This window comes from Schistocerca cancellata, chromosome 12 (genome assembly GCF_023864275.1).
Source record: "Schistocerca cancellata isolate TAMUIC-IGC-003103 chromosome 12, iqSchCanc2.1, whole genome shotgun sequence".
NCBI lineage: Eukaryota > Metazoa > Arthropoda > Insecta > Orthoptera > Acrididae > Schistocerca > Schistocerca cancellata.
Window position 1 is genome coordinate 158,531,864 of NC_064637.1, and position 20,228 is coordinate 158,552,091.

General features: G+C 43.0%; 1 protein-coding gene across 1 annotated transcript in view; it reads right to left on the reverse strand.

Annotated features, from left to right (window-relative positions):
• Positions 1 to 20,228, reverse strand: part of LOC126109758 (juvenile hormone epoxide hydrolase 1-like) — a 104,941-nt gene that overhangs the window by 61,124 nt on the left and 23,589 nt on the right. The window contains exon 2 of the mRNA XM_049914809.1: positions 13,820 to 14,034. Within this exon, the coding sequence (XP_049770766.1) occupies positions 13,820 to 13,996 (177 nt within the window). The 5' untranslated portion in view covers positions 13,997 to 14,034. The remainder of the gene's footprint in view (positions 1 to 13,819; positions 14,035 to 20,228) is intronic.

Here is a 20,228-nt window from a genome sequence, read left to right on the forward strand (position 1 = left end):
ACGCATATTGCACCGGCATAGATTTCACCCATTTCACCTCTCATTACATCAATAACTCTCCGGTGCGGATTTCGAACGGAGCCAGGAATTTTGCCGGTTTGCTCTGCAGCGCCTACGATATGATCCAACGTTTTTTCAATGCGTGCTTTTTACTGATGAAGAGACTTTCACCAATGTGAATTTGCATAATATGCCTTACTGGTCAATAGAGAACGCTCATCGGCTTCGACAGGTACAGCATCAGCAACCGTTGAGTGCTAACGTGCGGTGCGGCATCGTCGGAAATGTCATTGTGGGGCCGTACGTCATTCCGGGTATACTAGACGACAATAACTATGCGCAGTTCCTGTGAAACGTTCTGCCCGTTTTGCTGTAAGAGGTACCACTGACTACGCGTCTGTGCATGTGGTTCCTACATGACGGATGTCCTGCTCACTCTTCTCGTGTGGCTACAGAGCTGTTAAATGAAAAGTTCCCGGACTGTTGGATAGGACGACGTGCTGAAGTGAAGTGGCCAGCCCGGTCTCCTGATTTGACCCCTCTTGATTTTTTTTTCTGTGGGGAGCAATCAAACATAAAGTGTATGCTCAAACTACGCCAGGCGATATGAAGCAACGTATCATCGAAGCGTGCGGTGATATCTCACGTCATACCCTCGCAACCATTCACAAATCATTCGAATTGAGACTACAAATATGCATTGCAGCAGAGGGGAAGCATTTTGAGCACATGCTTCAGTAAAGATTTGTATCATGTACAGTATGTATTTTGCATCTTGTGTGTACAGGGTGTTTCAAAAATGACTGGTATATTTGAAACGGCAATAAAAACTAAACGAGCAGCGATAGAAATACACCGTTTGTTGCAATATGCTTGGGACAACAGTACATTTTCAGGCAGACAAACTTTCGAAATCACAGTAGTTACAATTTTCAACAACAGATGGCGGGGCGGTCTGGGAAACTCTATAGTACGATATTTTCCACATATCCACCATGCGTAGCAATAATATGGCGTAGTCTCTGAATGAAATTACCCGAAACCTTTGACAACGTGTCTGGCGGAATGGCTTCACATGCAGATGAGATGTACTGCTTCAGCTGTTCAATTGTTTCTGGATTCTGGCGGCACAGAAAGAAGTCACAGGGGTTCATATCTGGCGAATAGGGAGGCCAATCCACGCCGCCTCCTGTATGTTTCGGATAGCCCAAAGCAATCACACGATCATCGAAATATTCATTCAGGAAATTAAAGACGTCGGCCGTGCGATGTGGCCGGGCACCATCTTGCGTAAACCACGAGGTGTTCGCAGTGTCGTCTAAGGCAGTTTGTACCGCCACAAATTCACGAAGAATGTACAGATAGCGTGATGCAGTAATCGTTTTGGATCTGAAAAATGGGCCAATGATTCCTTTGGAAGAAATGGCGGCCCAGACCAGTACTTTTTGAGGATGCAGGGACGATGGGACTGCAACATGGGGCTTTTTGGTTCCCCATATGCGCCAGTTCTGTTTATTGACGAAGCCGTCCAGGTAAAAATAAGCTTCGTCAGTAAACCAAATGCTGCCCACATGCATATCGCCGTCATCAATCATGTGCACTATATCGTTAGCGAATGTCTCTCGTGCAGCAATGGTAGCGGCGCTGAGGGGTTGCCGCGTTTGAATTTTGTATGGATAGAGGTGTAAATTCTGGCGCATGAGACGATACGTGGACGTTGGCGTCATTTGGACCGCAGCTGCAACACGGCGAACGGAAACCCGAGGCCGCTGTCGGATCACCTGCTGCACTAGCTGCGCGTTGCCCTCTGTGGTTGACGTATGCGGTCGTCCTACCTTTCCAGCACGTTCGTCCGTCACGTTCCCAGTCCGTTGAAATTTTTCAAACAGATCCTTTATTGTATCGCTTTTCGGTCCTTTGGTTACATTAAACCTCCGTTGAAAACTTCGTGTTGTTGCAACAACACTGTGTTCTAGGCGGTGGAATTCCAACACCAGAAAAATCCTCTGTTCTAAGGAGTAAACCATGTTGTCTACTGCACACTTGCACGTTGTGAACAGCACACGCTTACAGCAGAAAGACTACGTACAGAATGACGCACCCACAGACTGCGTTGCCTTCTATATCTTTCACATCACTTGCAGCGCCACCTGTTCTTGAAAATTGTAACTACTGTAATTTCGAAAGTTTGTCCGCCTGAAAATTTACTGTTGTCCCAAGCATATTGCAACAAACGGTGTATTTCTATCGCTGCTCGTTTAGTTTTTATTGCCATTTCAAATGTACCGGTCATTTTTGAAACACCCTGTATATGCTCCGTATTGTGATCACTATTAAATATTTTCAAATAAAAAACAAATATGTACGAAATAATTGTGACCAATAAGGGCCTCCTCATTTACATTTATATTTCTGTTACTTAAGATGTATTAACATCTTGTAGTCTTTTAATACCGTATGTTCCTACTATTTTGGTGTCACAGTTGTCAAATAACTTAATAATATTTGCGGGACATCATCAGTCAATTTTTGCGCAAAATACCGCAGTATGTGTTACTATTGTCTGGTAAATGGGCGTGTCTGTGTAAGTACGGACTCGAGACGTTTACCATGTGCTCCACACAACAGGAAAGGTCGCATTGGACAACGCCGCATCGAAGGACGAACACGATACGAGAACATATCTGTGTCTCAAAAACTATTCGCTTAAATATTATGATATACACATATTTGAAACCGTCTTTTTAAGAACATCATGTTACGCTAAAATTTAACATAGGGTTCCATTAAAAAAAAAACAAAGATAGCCTCATATCTCTGCAATAAAAAAAGTAGCACAAACATGAAATATGATGCATTGAAGTACCCCTTGTCCCTACAATTCACTGTCCAAACGGCACCTTTGTATCTATTACGGTTGGGGAAATATATATACACTCTTACTCGCACATGGCGAACGTATTTTTTTATTCGGAGAAATAAATGAATAAGTTAAGCATCGATGGTTCCTGGAGCAACAACTGATTTTGGTCTTCAGCGAAATTCTTCTCTGATGGACTTGCGACAACGAACAAATTCTTCAGACCGACTTCAACTTGTTTCATCAGTTTTGCCAATAGCTGAACGGAATGATTATAATCACAGCTGTTGAATCAGGCCTCTATGAAAACCACAATAAAAAAAGTCTATCGACTACCTTCACATTTCCCTTCTCTTTCACAACACTGTTTCTACAAACGCTCACTGTAAACAAACCACTTTGCCAGTTTCTCAGCTGCCATTGTTTTAACACTAACAAATGAGGAATTGTGAAACAATAATACTTCCACACGCCGTCCAATCGTGGTTTGTGGAAACTTCAACTATCGCCCACGTAGTGGCTGGTACCACGAGCTCTGGCACCGTAGGCCGGCCGGGGTGGCCGAGCGGTTCTAGGCGCTACAGTCTGGAACCGTGCGACCGCTACGGTCGCAGGTTCGAATCCTGCCTCGGGCATGGATGTGTGTGATGTCCTTAGGTTAGTTAGGTTTAAGTAGTTCTAAGTTCTAGGGGACTGATGACGTCAGCAGTTAAGACCCATAGTGCTCAGAGCCATTTCTGGCACCATGTTGACCGCAGTACTGAAATATCTTCGTTAATGAATGTGTGCCGAATGATTTTCGAACCGGTTTGACAGCTTCTAGGCAAACGAAGTAATAGAGCAGCTGGCGATCTTATCTCGTAAGTGCTCGGTGAAGGAAAGCTACCATACTAGAATACAACACAGAGAGCACTGAAAAACGTCAGTAGATTTGTCTTTCTCCAGAACGTCAAAACAGAGGGCTTCCAGATGTATGTTCCTATTTATCTCAGTACGTACTTGTCCTCCATATAGCCAATTATACATGGGGTAGCAGTAGAAGTTATTTAGTTCGTTAGTCCTTGTTCCATAGGTCATATTTGCAATAAACATTATGTTCTGAAACAGAGCAAACAAAAAACACACACACCAGACCTGTTTATCTATCATCTACATATGCAGGGAGAACCAGTGCCCCACCGACAAGCTTTCAGAGGTGATAGTATGCACCATACAAGAAAACAATGTCAGTAAACACAGCCTCTAAAATGCATACATTAAGATCTATGAGCACTTGTGTGAAACACGTCTTTTACTGCAATGTCTTTGCTTTCGATATTTTGGGAGGAGGTGGCATGGAGCAAAGTTCCAAGAAAATCCAGTGAACATGGGCTATAAAATGCTTACGTTGGGAGCTATGAGCACTTGTACAACAGAAGTGCTGTGTTTCGCAGTAGCGAACAAGAACAAATGTTCACAGCTCTTTAATGTATGCGTTTTAGAGTCGACGTTCAGAAGATATTTTTTTCCCTGTTTTGGTGGAAGTAACCGATGAGCAAAGTTCGTAAAAGTATTTCTGAAACTCCATATGAGTCATCGGCAGATATCTGCAAGTCACTTTTGCGAGGTGTAGCTGGATTAGATTAGATTAGATTAGATTAATACTAGTTCCATGGATCATGAATACGATATTTCGTAATGATGTGGAACGAGTCAAATTTTCCAATACATGACATAATTAAGTTAATTTAACAACATACTTAAGTTAATATATATCTATTTTTATTTTTTATTTTTTTTAATATTTTTTTTTTTAATTTATATCTACAAATTCCTCTATGGAGTAGAAGGAGTTGTCATTCAGAAATTCTTTTAATTTCTTCTTAAATACTTGTTGGTTATCTGTCAGACTTTTGATACTATTTGGTAAGTGACCAAAGACTTTTGTGCCAGTATAATTCACCCCTTTCTGTGCCAAAGTTAGATTTAATCTTGAATAGTGAAGATCATCCTTTCTCCTAGTATTGTAGTTATGCACACTGCTATTACTTTTGAATAGGGTTTGGTTGTTAATAACAAATTTCATAAGAGAGTATATATACTGAGAAGATACTGTGAATATCCCTAGATCCTTAAATAAATGTCTGCAGGATGATCTTGGGTGGACTCCAGCTATTATTCTGATTACACGCTTTTGTGCAATAAATACTTTATTCCTCAGTGATGAATTACCCCAAAATATGATGCCATATGAAATCAATGAGTGAAAATAGGCGTAGTAAGCTAATTTACTAAGATGTTTATCACCAAAATTTGCAATGACCCTTATTGCATAAGTAGCTGAACTCAAACGTTTCAGCAGATCATCAATGTGTTTCTTCCAATTTAATCTCTCATCAATGGACACACCTAAAAATTTGGAATATTCTACCTTAGCTATATGCTTCTGATTAAGGTCTATATTTATTAATGGCGTCATACCATTCACTGTACGGAACTGTATGTACTGTGTCTTATCAAAATTCAGTGAGAGTCCGTTTACAAGGAACCACTTAGTAATTTTCTGAAAGACAGTATTGACAATTTCATCAGTTAATTCTTGTTTGTCAGGTGTGATTACTATACTTTTATCATCAGCAAAGAGAACTAACTTTGCCTCCTCATGAATATAGAATGGCAAGTCATTAATATATATTAAGAACAACAAAATACCCAAGACTGACCCTTGTGGAACCCCATTGTTGATAGCTCCCCAGTTTGAGGAATGTGCTGATCTTTGCATAGTATGAGAACTACTTATTTCAACTTTCTGCACTCTTCCAGTTAGGTACGAATTAAACCATTTGTGCACTGTCCCCCTCATGCCACAATACTTGAGCTTGTCTAGCAGAATTTCATGATTTACACAATCAAAAGCCTACACTCTCCACCTCTTTCATGCGACGTCCAGTCCCGACGGTAAGCGTCGGTTTGTTTCCACTTGCAAACAGAACTGGTTTTAAAATGGAATTCTGCTTGCGCATTCGGTAGGGCGGTAACAACTTAGTGTAGTGCGATAATCGTTTTACCGACGTGTGATAACAGGGACAGTAAAACAAGAACATCCAGTACTGCAGCAGCAACATCGCTGCTCACTCGTTGCTGCAGTCGCACTACACAAAGTTGTTACCGCTCTACCGAACGCGCACGCAGAATTCCACATTCAAAGTCATTTCATTTGTAATGGAAATGAAAGTGATGCTTTGCATCGACACTAGACGTCCCGTGAAAGAGATGCTGACTCCAACTGGTGGCCATTAAAACTGCTACACCAGGAAGATGACGTGTTACAGACGTGAAATTTAACAGACAGGAAGAAGATGCTGTGATATGCAAATGATTAGCTTTTCAGAGCATTCACACAAGGTTGCGGCCGGTAGCGACACCTACAGCGTGCAGACACGAGGAAAGTTTGCAACCGATTTCTCATACACAAACAACAGTTGACCGGCGTTGCCCGATGGAACGTTGTTGTGATACCTCGTTTACGGAAGAGAAATGCGTACCATCACGTTTCCGACTTTGATAAAGGTCGGATTGTAGCCTATCGCGATTGCGGTTTATCGTATCGCGACATTGCTGCTCGCGTTGGTCGAAATCCAATGACTGCTAGCAGAATATGGAATCGGTGGGTTCTGGAGGGTAATAAGGAACGCCGTGCTGCATCCCAACGTCCTCGTATCACTAACAGTCGAGATGACAGGCATCTTATCCACATGGCTGTAACGGATCGTGCAGCCACATCTCGATCCCTCAGTCAAGAGATGGGGACGTTTTCAAGACAACAACCATCTGCACGAACAGTTCGACGACGTTTGCAGCAGCACGGACTATCAGCTCGGAGACCGTGCCTGCGGTTCCCATTGACGCTGCATCACAGACAGGAGCGCCTGTGATGGAGTACTCAACTACGAACCTGCGAGCAGGAATGGCAAAACGTCATTTTTTCGGATGAATCCAGGTTCTGTTTACATCATCCTGATGGTCGCATATGTATTTGGCGACATCGCGGCGAACGCGCATTGGAAGCGTGTATTCGTCATCGCGATACTGGCGTATCACCTGGCGCGATGGTATGGGGTGCCAATGGTTACACGTATCGGTCACCTCTTGTTCACATTGACGGCACTTTGAACAGTGGACGTTACATTTCAGATGTGTTACGACCCGTGGCTCTACCCTTCGTTAGATCCCTGCGAAACCCTACATTTCAACAGGATAATAGACGACCGCATGTTGCAGGTCCTGCACGGGCCTTTCTGGATGCAGAAAATGCTCGACTGCTGCCCTGGCCAGCACATTCTCCTGATCTCTCACCAATTGAAAACGACTGGTCAATGGTGGGCGAGCAACTGGCTCGTCACAAAACGCCAGTCACTGTGGTATCGTGTAGAAGCTGCATGGGCAGCTGTACCTATACGCGCCATCCAAGCTGTGTTTGACTCAATGCCCAGGCGTATCAAGGCCGTTGTTACGGCCAGAGGTGGTCGTCCTGGGTACTGATTTCTCAGGATCTATGCATCCAAATTGCGGGAAATGTAATCACATGTCAGTTCTAGTATAATATATTTGTCCAATGAATACCCGTTTATAAACGGCATTTCTTCTTGGTGTAGCAATTTTAATGGCCAATAGTATATATATATATATATATATATATATATATATATATATATATATATATATATAGTAGAAGAATTCTTGAATAGCATGTAGCCAAATACACATACACATGCACGCACGCAAACATACACATATATATCACTGTCCAAACGTCATCTTTGTATCTTTTACGGTTGGGGAGGTATGATTCCACATACACACTCTTACTCGCACATGGCGAACATATTTTTTTATTCGGAAAAATAAATGAATAAGTTAAGCATCGATGGTTCCTGGAGCAAGAACTGATTTTGGTCCACTTCATGGGAATTAGTATGTTTTGGTTTAGCGACGGATCCCGCTTTCATTTGGGTGGGTCCGTCGATACGCAAAACTGGCGCAATTGGGGGACTGAGAATCCGCATTCCGCGATCGAGGAGTCTCTTCACCCTCAACTGCTGACTGTGGTGTGCAGTGTCCAGTCACGGAATAATCGGTGCGATATTCCTTGACGGTACGATGACTAACGGACGGTACGTGAATGTTTTGGACACTGATTTCGACAAGATGTAGTTCATGCAAGGGGGAGCGTGAGCACATCGAAGCAGGAGAGTGTTTGAAGTCCTAGAGGAGCACTTTGAGGACCCCATTCTGGTTCTGGGATGCTGAGAGGCCACTGGCATGGGCCTCGATTGTCCGCCATATTCTCCGGATCTGAACACATGCGACTCATTTTTGTGGCGCTATATTAAAGTCAAGGTGTACAGCAATAACCCCCAAAACCATTGTTGAGCTGGTAACAGCCATTCAGGAGGTCATCGACAGCATCGATGTTCCGACACATTAGAGGGTTATGCAGAATTTCGCTACTCGTCAGCGCCACATTATAGCCAATGATGGCAGACGTGTCTAACACATCGTAACCAAAATCCGAATGTCTGTAGAGACGTTTACATACTGAATGCAGGCCTTAGTTCGTAAGTAATTTATGTTTTTTTCATATAGTTCAATAGTTGTCACCCTGTGTTACTTCGCCGAGCGGAGTAACCGCGCGGTCTCGGCGCCTTGCCACGGTTCGCGCGGCTCTCCTTCTCGGAGGTTGGAGTCCTCCCTCGGGCATGGGTGTGTGTGTTGTTCGTAGCGTAATTTAGTTTAAGGTAGATTAAGTAGTATGTAAGCCTAGGGACCGATGACGTCAGCAGTTTGGTCTCATAGAACATACCACAGATTTCCAATTTTGTATTCATCTACATCTACATCTATACTCCGCGAGCCACCTTACGGTGTGTGGCGGAGGGTACTTATTGTACCACTATCTGATCCCCCCTTCCCTGTTCCATTCACGAATTGTGCGTGGGAAGAACGACTGCTTGTAAGTCTCCGTATTTGCTCTAATTTCTCGGATCTTTTCGTTGTGATCATTACGCGAGATATATGTGGGCGGTAGTAATATGTTGCCCATCTCTTCCCGGAATGTGCTCTCTCGTAATTTCGATAATAAACCTCTCCGTATTGCGTAACGCCTTTCTTGAAGTGTCCGCCACTGGAGCTTGTTCAGCATCTCCGTAACGCTCTCGCGCTGACTAAATGTCCCCATGACGAATCGCGCTGCTTTTCGCTGGATCATGTCTATCTCTTCTATTAATCCAACCTGGTAAGGGTCCCATACTGATGAGCAATACTCAAGAATCGGACGAACAAGCGTTTTGTAAGCTACTTCTTTCGTCGATGAGTCACATTTTCTTAGAATTCTTCCTATGAATCTCAACCTGGCGCCTGCTTTTCCCACTATTTGTTTTATGTGATCATTCCACTTCAGATCGCTCCGGATAGTAACTCCTAAGTATTTTACGGTCGTTACCGCTTCCAATGATTTACCACCTATGGCATAATCGTACTGGAATGGATTTCTGCCCCTATGTATGCGCATTATATTACATTTATCTACGTTTAGGGAAAGCTGCCAGCTGTCGCACCATGCATTAATCCTCTGCAGGTCTTCCTGGAGTACGTACGAGTCTTCTGATGTTGCTACTTTCTTGTAGACAACCGTGTCATCTGCAAATAGCCTCACGGAGCTACCGATGTTGTCAACTAAGTCATTTATGTATATTGTAAACAATAAAGGTCCTATCACGCTTCCTTGCGGTACTCCCGAAATTACCTCTACATCTGCAGATTTGGAACCGTTAAGAATGACATGTTGTGTTCTTTCTTCTAGGAAATCCTGAATCCAATCACAAACCTGGTCCGATATTCCGTAAGCTCGTATTTTTTCCATTAACCGTAAGTGCGGAACCGTATCAAATGCCTTCCTGAAGTCCAGGAATACGGCATCAATCTGCTCGCCAGTGTCTACGGCACTGTGAATTTCTTGGGCAAATAGGGCGAGCTGAGTTTCACATGATCTCTGTTTGCGGAATCCATGTTGGTTATGATGAAGGAGATTTGTATTATCTAAGAACGTCATAATACGAGAACACAAAACATGTTCCATTATTCTACAACAGATTGACGTAAGCGAAATAGGCCTATAATTATTCGCATCTGATTTATGACCCTTCTTGAAAATGGGAACGACCTGCGCTTTCTTCCAGTCGCTAGGTACTTTACGTTCTTCCAGCGATCTACGATAAATTGCTGATAGAAAGGGGGCAAGTTCTTTAGCATAATCACTGTAGAATCTTAAGGGTATCTCGTCTGGTCCGGATGCTTTTCCGCTACTAAGTGATAGCAGTTGTTTTTCAATTCCGATATCGTTTATTTCAATATTTTCCATTTTGGCGTCCGTGCGACGGCTGAAGTCAGGGACCGTGTTACGATTTTCCGCAGTGAAACAGTTTCGGAACACTGAATTCAGTATTTCTGCCTTTCTTCGGTCGTCCTCTGTTTCGGTGCCATCGTGGTCAACGAGTGACTGAATAGGGGATTTAGATCCGCTTACCGATTTTACATATGACCAAAACTTTTTAGGGTTCTTGTTTAGATTGTTTGCCAATGTTTTATGTTCGAATTCGTTGAATGCTTCTCTCATTGCTCTCTTTACGCTCTTTTTCGCTTCGTTCAGCTTTTCCTTATCAGCTATGATTCGACTACTCTTAAACCTATGATGAAGCTTTCTTTGTTTCCGTAGTACCTTTCGTACATGATTGTTATACCACGGTGGATCTTTCCCCTCGCTTTGGACCTTAGTCGGTACGAACTTATCTAAGGCGTACTGGACGATGTTTCTGAATTTTTTCCATTTTTGTTCCACATCCTCTTCCTCAGAAATGAACGTTTGATGGTGGTCACTCAGATATTCTGCGATTTGTGCCCTATCACTCTTGTTAAGCAAATATATTTTCCTTCCTTTCTTGGCATTTCTTATTACACTTGTAGTCATTGATGCAACCACTGACTTATGATCACTGATACCCTCTTCTACATTCACGGAGTCGAAAAGTTCCGGTCTATTTGTTGCTATGAAGTCTAAAACGTTAGCTTCACGAGTTGGTTCTCTAACTATCTGCTCGAAGTAATTCTCGGACAAGGCAGTCAGGATAATGTCACAAGAGTCTCTGTCCCTGGCTCCAGTTCTGATTGTGTGACTATCCCATTCTATACCTGGTAGATTGAAGTCTCCCCCTATTACAATAGTATGATCACGAAACTTCTTCACGACGTTCTGCAGGTTCTCTCTGAGGCGCTCAACTACTATGGTTGCTGATGCAGGTGGTCTATAGAAGCATCCGACTATCATATCTGACCCACCTTTGATACTTAGCTTAACCCAGATTATTTCACATTCGCATTCGCTAATAACTTCACTGGATATTATTGAATTCTTTACTGCTATAAATACTCCTCCACCATTGGCGTTTATCCTATCCTTGCGGTATATATTCCATTCTGTGTCTAGGATTTCGTTACTGTTCACTTCCGGTTTTAACCAACTTTCCGTTCCTAATACTATATGCGCACTATTTCCTTCAATAAGAGATACTAATTCAGGAACCTTGCCCTGGATACTCCTGCAGTTTACCAATATTACGTTAACTTTTCCTGTTTTTGGTCTCTGAGGACGGACGTTCTTTATCAACGATGATAATGTCCTCTCTGGTAAGCCGTCAGGTATTTTATCGTTTCGCCCAAGGGGGGGTCCCTCTAACCTAAAAAACCCCCGTGTGCACGCCACACGTACTCTGCTACCCTAGTAGCTGCTTCCGTGCACTTGACTGTACTCGCAATACGTTACGTAGACAGTATCCAAATATGTCGCTAAATGCCCCTACGAGGTATTTCGTGGCACCACAAATATTTGCCGGCCGTACTGGCCGAGCGGTCCTAGGCGCTACAGTTTGGAGCCGCGCGACTGCTACGGACCCAGGTTCGAGTCCTGCCTCGGGCATGGATGTGTGTGATGTCCTTAGGTTAGTTAGGTTTAAGTAGTTCTAAGTTCTAGGGGACTGATGACCTCAGAAGTTAAGTCCCATAGTGCTCAGAGCCATTTGAACCATTGAGCCGCAAATATTTCAAGAGGTAGGTCGTCATAAACTATGAGATGCAGATACAACTGCCGCAACGTTTAAAGCCGTTACTTCTTTTCTACTAACTCTATTGTCAGCACATTTTGAAGACAGTATCCGCTGAATGTACCTAAAGAATTATATAACTGTATGACACATAGATTACGAGATACGACGTCATAAACATTGGGATGCCTGAAAAACTGCTACATCATGCTTGACGTTTACATTTATTACTCCTTCGCTACTAACTCTGCCCGGAACATATTTCGCAGGCACTATCCACACATTCCGCTGAATGTACCTACACATATGGAGCACTGTATAATGCACAGTTTAAGAAATATAAGGTCATAAACACAGGCTCTAATGGCTCTGACCACAATGGAACTTAACTTCTGGGGTCATCAGTCCCCTAGAATTTAGAACTACTTAAACCTAACGTAAGGACATCACACACATCCATGCCCGAGGCAGGATTCGAACCTGCGACCATAGCGGTCCACTGGACTCGCATTCGGGAGGACGACGGTTCAATCCCGCGTCCGGCCATCCTGATTTAGGTTTTCCGTGATTTCCCTAAATCGCTCCAGGCAAATGCCGGGATGGTTCCTTTGAAAGGGCTTCCTTCTCCATCCTTCCCTAATCCGATGAGACCGATGACCTCGCTGTCTGGTCTCCTTCCCCAAACAACCCAACCCAATCCGTAGCGGTCGCGCGGTTTCAGACTGTAGCGCCTAGAACCGCTCGGCCACCCCGGTCGCCCATAAACACAGAGACGCGAAAAAAATTTCCGCATCGTGAATGAAGTTTCAGTACATTTATTTTTTACTTGTAAGACATTCATACAGCCGATTCTAATTAAGAAAATCCCTGACACTCGGCAGCGCTTTTGACAGCTTTAAACTGCGAAGCGCGAACCGCTGTAGGCGAAAACGGAAGCAAGATTTTAAACATGGCTGAAACAGCAACTGTTGAAATTCTTCACAGTAAATGATGACAGCCAAAACAGTTGCAGGATAAAGATTTATTAAAATTCTTGACCAGGTTTCGGTATATCTAAATATACCTTCATCAGAAGTAAAATACACTAAAATTACATCCTGCAATGTAGATTAATAAAACTGACGACGCCTTTGGCACAATTGTTTTATTAATCTCCATTGCAGGATCTAATTTTAGTGTATTTTACTTCTGATGAAGGTATACTTAGATATACTAAAACCGTGGTCAAGAATTTTAATAAATCTTTATCTTGCAACTGTTTCGGCTGTCATAATTTACCGTGAAGAAAACGGAAGCCATCTTTAGAGTTACAAAGAGGCGTTGTCATAGAGACGTTATAGACACGCTAAGCAGAAACTGTACGGGGTCGTGTTTCTTGATTTGGATACTGTAGTCGCAGATGTGTACATTACACGTATTTCTTTGTACGACTGTTTCATAACTTCAAAAGTGTTTTCAGGAATACAGGAAAATGAAATTTTTTCGATGCTCCACTACAAAGACAGTCCATTTTTTTGTTTACGTTTGTAATACAAAATTGCTAAAATTAAATCCCAGGCAATGCCGGGTTTGTCAGCTAGTACACATATACACAATTTTCTTGCCCGACCTGTTCAAATCAAGAGGCTCCAAGCACTATGGGTTCCCTAGACTTAGAGCTACTTAAACCTAACTAACCTAAGGACATCACACACAACAATTGCCGAGGCAGGATTCGAACCTGCTACCGTATCAGCCGCGTGGTTCCGGACTGAAGCACCTAGAACCGTTCGACCACAGCGGCCGTCGCCCGATCTGTCAATATGGGACAAGATGAGCAGCTTACACTGTCTGGGATGTCGATGGTGAAGGGCCGGATGGACTCGTCCACCTCCTTGGGTTCTCCAGGTCCCCACCAGGCCTCTTCCAGCTTCCGCTGGTCGAACGATTCCTCTTCTGGAGCGCTCAGCCTCTTCCAGAAGTACACCGCCAGTACCACCGCCAATACCAACAGCAGCACCATCTTCAAAGGTCACGTGCACGGGAGCTTCTGGCGTGTACCTGCAACAAGTAACAGGAGCCGCTTATGCCCTCTTCGTTGGAGAATTCAGCAAACAGGCGCAACACTTATACCGGGGCGTTATACTCTTTTAAAGAGCCAACTAGAAAACAATAACAAGATCTCTATAAGAGTGCGTAGGATAGACCATCCATCCTGAGAATCGAGAATTTGAAAGATTTTTGCTTGTTATCAATATTTCTGGCAAGATATAAAAATATGTGCAACAAGTGGGTCTCTGAGACCGGGCAAAAATTTTTCAAGGTTAGTCATAGCGGAATGCTGCTATACTCCATCTATTCTCCTTAAACTGGCAACCTTGCAATGTTTTGCTGTCGGTTGCGTCATCACCTTCGTTGTTTGTTGTCGACACGTGTTACTGATAGGTAACAGTCCTAGACCGTGCATCGTTAAGGACGTTACTGTTTTCTTCAGTACGATACCGTTGTACAACACGCGTTCTCAGGAACATGTCAGTTTTAATGTTCCCGAGTTTGATGAAATTTTTTATCGGTGACCAGAGGAAGATGTCAGTGGTATAGATCAAGAAATAGACGGAAAAGACGACGATTTTACAATAGCTAGTGATCACAGTTCTGTATCGAACAAAAGCATCATTCTGGGGGAGAACAAAACAGGTGTGAAGAGGCTCTGTCTGTTTCTGCAACAAAATACTTGGAAGTGTTAATTAAAATTAATCATTTTTGCAGACCTTTTTGGGACAAATTTCAACCCTGGAATTTAGTTTCATGTGGACATTTTCTTGCTAAAGAGATAGTATAATTTTTCAGGATGTAAAATTCAATTCTCTAACAGTTCATTTATGTTAACGATCTAAAATAACCACACAAAATTATGTGATTTTGTGTCATAAATAGCTGAATGCTGCAGGCTTTATTTAGTGCAATAAAATAAACAGGAAATATTTCAACAATAATTAAGCAATTGTGATAAAAATACGCCAGTTACATTTCTCTCTACATTGTTTTTATTGCGTATATCACAGTGAGTTCATTTCGGCATGTTGCCATCGTCATGCGTTCTGTAAATACGTTAATAGTCAATAGCCTTGATATTATGAACTGTAACTATGTTTGTAGAGGTATTACACATGACTGGTGTTTTTTTTCCTTACATGTAATATGGATGCCGCCAGATGCTGTCTTTGTTGGACTTTGTATTTAGAAGTTGCTCGTGTGTTCCTTGTGGGCGTAATTCTACATCTGACTTTTAGATATATGATTAGTCAGTTTTTTGTGCGTTTTCTTCCTCTTGACAACTTGGATCAGAGATAGTACACATTTACATAGTTACCACCAGAAGTTGGTGATGTGTGGAAATTCCGTTATGTTTTGATTATTTTCTTAGGTTTATTCTAATTATGTTTTTTACCTGAAATGTCTTTTGATTGCTTTCGTGTAGAAGCTTACATTGTTTACACTGCCAAGGGACTTGATACATCATACCGTTCCTGTGGGAAAAGAGTCTTAGCGGAGCGCAGACAGTCAGCCAGATAACAAATAACAAAAGACAAGTATTTTTTCGTGTGATATAATTACAGATTAAGAAATTTCGGATGATTTCCTCTACTTGTACTCTGGAACCTTGCTTTCTTCCAAATTTCATGATTCTAGCTCAACGGGAAGTATACTGTAGTTTCTGATGGCTGAGTTTGCAAGCATCAAAACATGTGACAAATGGCTGTAACTTTTGAGTACCTTGACTTGGAAGGGACCATAGACTTCAGCGTGTAAGATAAATTTCAACTTGATACGTCATCATGAAGAAAAAGAGATCTTAACAGACGGATACTCAGTCAGTTTGGTAGCAAATGACAAATAAAAAAATGGACAGATGCGAGAAGTTTCCATATAAATTTAATTATGTACACAGACAGTTCATATATCCTGGACATAGAGGATATCGACCATTTTTGCCTGTTATCGGTATTGATAATGGCAACAAACGGGCCCCAAAGATTCCAAGACTTACGAGAATGTTTCAGTTGCCAGTATTACATTGGATGACAAATAACGTAAGAAATGTTTTTGTCCTGTGATATAATCACAAATTGTCCGCCCCCGGTAGCTGAGTGGTCAGCGCGACAAGATGTCAATCCTAAGGGCCCGGGTTCGATTCCCGGCTGGGTCGGAGATTTTCTCCGCTCAGGGACTCGATGTTGTCGCGTCCTAATCATCATCATTCCATCCCCATCGACGCGCAAGTCGCCGAAGTGGCGTCAAATCGAAAGACTTGCACCAGGCGAACGGTCTACCCGACGGGAGGCCCTAGTCACACGACATTCACATTCATTACAAATTAAACTATTTCGGATTTTTCTGTTTACTTGTACTGTGAGACATTGCTTCTTGCCCAATTATGTGATTCTAGATCAACGAGAAGCGCCCTATAGGATTTATTTTGACGAGTGAGTTTTCTAGTATCAAAATATGTGACGTGAATGGCCGTATGTCCTGATTGCATTGAATAAAAAAACCTCAATTATTTACACCACAAAGGGAGTGTAGACTTCAGTACATCGTATAAATTGCATGCTGATAACACTACGCTTTCTTAGAAAAAGCGTTATGAACAGTCGGACAGGCAGATCGACAGACCAACCAACCGACCGAACGACGGACAGACCAACCAACCGGCCGACACGCCGATGATAGACAACAGAATGATCCCATGATGGTTCCGTTTGCACCGACTGAGGTACGAACATCTAAAAAAACAGCTACAGACCTCTTAGAAATAGCTTGTATTACACCCCCCCCCCAATTCCCCCCCCCCCTCCGAAAATGTTGCTCTCACTTGCAACACTCGGCTATTCTTACTAACTTAAAACAGAAACCAAACAGAAGAAAACACTCGTTTTAACGGAATCTAAACTCACTGCTGCATGGCTTACACTGATAAGCCGTGACATTATAACGTTATGGTCCGCTTTGAGAACGCCGTACAGCAGCGAATCTGCGTGGTACAGACTCGACAAGTGTTCGGTAGGCCTTAAGAGGTACGTGGTATCAGACGTCTACGTAAGGACCGTGCGGTTACCGTAAATTACGGACCGGTGCTTTGTTGGGGGTGGACGCGGCGCCCGGTAGCGTCTCAGATGTGCGCCATTAGATTCAGAACAGACGAATTCAGTGGTCAAGCCATCAACGTGGGTTAACTAACCTGCCCTTCCAACCATTGTAGTAGGATTCTGGCGTTCTGACAGGGACAGTTGTCCTGCTGGAACATGCCATGGCTGTTGGGGAAAGAGATCAAGCAGGATGTGACCAGCGGAAAAATGCTCCTCCCATAGGAGCAATAAACATGACGAGAATCTCACGTTTACTTTAAAAGACTCTGACTGAAAAGCGGGATACCTCATTCTACTTTCCTCAGTACCTTTAAAAATTTTCCCAAAAAGAGTACTTTGAGCATTTCTTCAGTAGAGGAGATGTGTTTCACAGTAGCAAAGATAAATAAATGTTCGTAGCTCCTCACATGTGCATTTTAGAGCCCATATTTATTGGAGTTTTTTTCTTGTTTTGGTGCATACTACCACCCCTTAAAATTGCCTGTCCCACAATCATAGCAACAACACCACTAGTACATATATTCCAGTGTCAGAGGCAATTCGATGAGTTTCGCTTATAGCTTTCAACTCGTCCTTTCCCGGGGTCCCTCACCTCAAATTGATGTTTACCCTTCTCCATCGTCTCTGGAAGTCCGTAATATTATCACTGAATTGCTCTGTATATATTCGCCTGCGCCAAAACTTCCAAGCTCTGTAGCGTCCTTGGATGACAGTTCCGAACCGGGGCTCGTATCCTCTCTTTGAGCCTCAAGATGCCATCTACATCCCATCTAAATGTGTCGGAGTAATTTTGAAACACCCTACATATTGCTTCCTCCTTCGTATACCCCATGAAGATACCACGAAGATAAAATTAGAGAGATTCGAGTCGACAAGGAGGCTTACCGGCAATCGTTCTTCCCGCCAACTATTCGTTACTGGGACAGGAAAGGCAATGGTAAACAAAGTACCCTCCACCACGCACCGCCAGGTGGTTTGCGGAGTATAGATGTGGATGTAGGGTAAGCCGGTAAGATGCAATCGCCGAAATATACAGCACAAAACACTGATGCTGAAAAGGTCCTATGGTCACCTTTCATTAACACTTTATTTTGCTTTCCCGTACACTTTGCAGACTACAGAACAATTCGGGTGTTTTCGTCACTAAATTTCGTACCAGAAAAGACTGACCTATGATTCAATCTGGCCGTAGCCTATTTCTTTCTTCGATTTGCAAGCGTCATATGGCAGTTATACTGGTTCGTTTCAGGCTTGCAGATGCGTCTATGACGCCATTATAAATCTTCCATGTTTTTAAATGTAACCCAGCTCACAACTATGATTCCATAAAATCTTTATCCCTTGTTCTCCTATTCCAAAACCCTCTGGCATGGGTGAGCGAATGAACGTGGGTGTGTTTCATTTTGCTGTACGTTGGTTTAGTCTGCTGCAGAGAATCAGCAGTCTTACAGAATGGCCAACCCTTGTAGTTTTCAGGTAGGCAAAGAGGTTTGTTCCCTTTGTGTGAAAGTAATCGGTGTTAGGTTGGTGGCGGAAGCCTCGTCTTGGGTTTCTTGGCCACGGGGCTGTGTAGGAGAAGTTTTAGTGTGAGTTGGGCAGTCTGCTTCCAGCTCTCCGAGGGTCTGCAACGGAGGTCTCTTCGAACAAGGGTGATTTGATTTAAGGGGAGGTTTACTATCTTTTGGTTCAAAAAATCGATTTTTTTTAATTGCACTGTTGGATCCATAAAAGTGTTTAGAATCCACCCCTGAAATTGTTTTTCCGAATACGGAACGGAAATGTTTGTTATTCGCGGTTGAACAAAAAAATGCACCTGCCTGAAATCGGCCTTTTTCACGCACCAGTTTTTTTTTCTTTCTGAGGACGAGTTATTGTACCGGTGCTTGGGAGGAAACATACAAAATTCAAATGAAAGTTTGAACGCGTGTGTTTGGAAGTTAGCCCCCAAGAATTTGTATTCTGGTGCGAAAGCTGTGGAGATTGCGACTTCCCTGGCAGTGAGCACCTTCAACGAAGGGTATTCAGCAATTCTGAAGACCACGACAACGATGGACGTCACCCTAGGACTCTATTTCGACGCAGTTCGCCAAGCATTCGGATGACCACCGGATTCAAGCGGCGGAAAACCGCTTGTCACCGGCCGTACGAGCGGCTCTGGAGCAGCGCAGGATGGCCCAGATCGAGCAGAACGCCCTCTATGGGGAAGAGGAAGGACTAGTTTATGGACCCGGAATACCAGATTGAACGTAAGTTGCATAAATATATGTAGTGAAAACTTCAAACACATTTTTCTCGAAATGACTTTTTTTTATCTCGCGGTATGGTACCTTCAAATCTACTGCACCGATTGGCATGATTCTTTGTTTCCGACAAAGGTAACTAAATTGTCTAGGAGTTATACCACTTTTATTCCGATACGTCAACAACAAATGTTTATACTTGGCCGACGAAGTCAAAAAATCGATGAAAAAAAACTTTTTTTCAAATGGCCGCCATTTTGTTTCCTATCGTCCAAATAACTAAAGCGAGGTAAAACTTCTAAAGAATATTATATACTTTGCTAACGTCGACTCAATTTTGATTTCAGACGAGCCGGCTGACCTGTGACGTGGAGGTCTACATCGAAATTTTGTTTCGTTACGACGGCACTTCCGCCTTTGCTCTTAGGCATTTCCGGTCGAAAAAATTCCAGTTTGTAGAGGAAATATCAATAAACACTTTGACCAAATTTGACATTTATATCTATAACACATTCCGAGAAACAAATTCTCAAAGATCATGCATTTTCGGGCCAAAGATAGTAACCCTCCCCTTAACCGCGTGGCGCTTTGTCTCGCAGCGAGAGCGGAGCTTCTTGTAATTCGGTCTCACTGAACCTGCACCTTGCGCAGCTTTTGGCTTCGCGTTTTGTCTTATCAACATTGTTTTGCTGGGTCGCAGCAAGGAATGCAGGGCTTCGGCAGACTTTCAGGTTGATTCCTAACGCAGACCTTGGTCCGTAAGAAGAATGTAGGAGAAAGGTGTTGCATATGTTGAAACGATCTCACGTAGGAAGTGCGCCCTCGGTTCAGTGTGAATGTTGGTGTGTCCCCGACTGCCTGTATG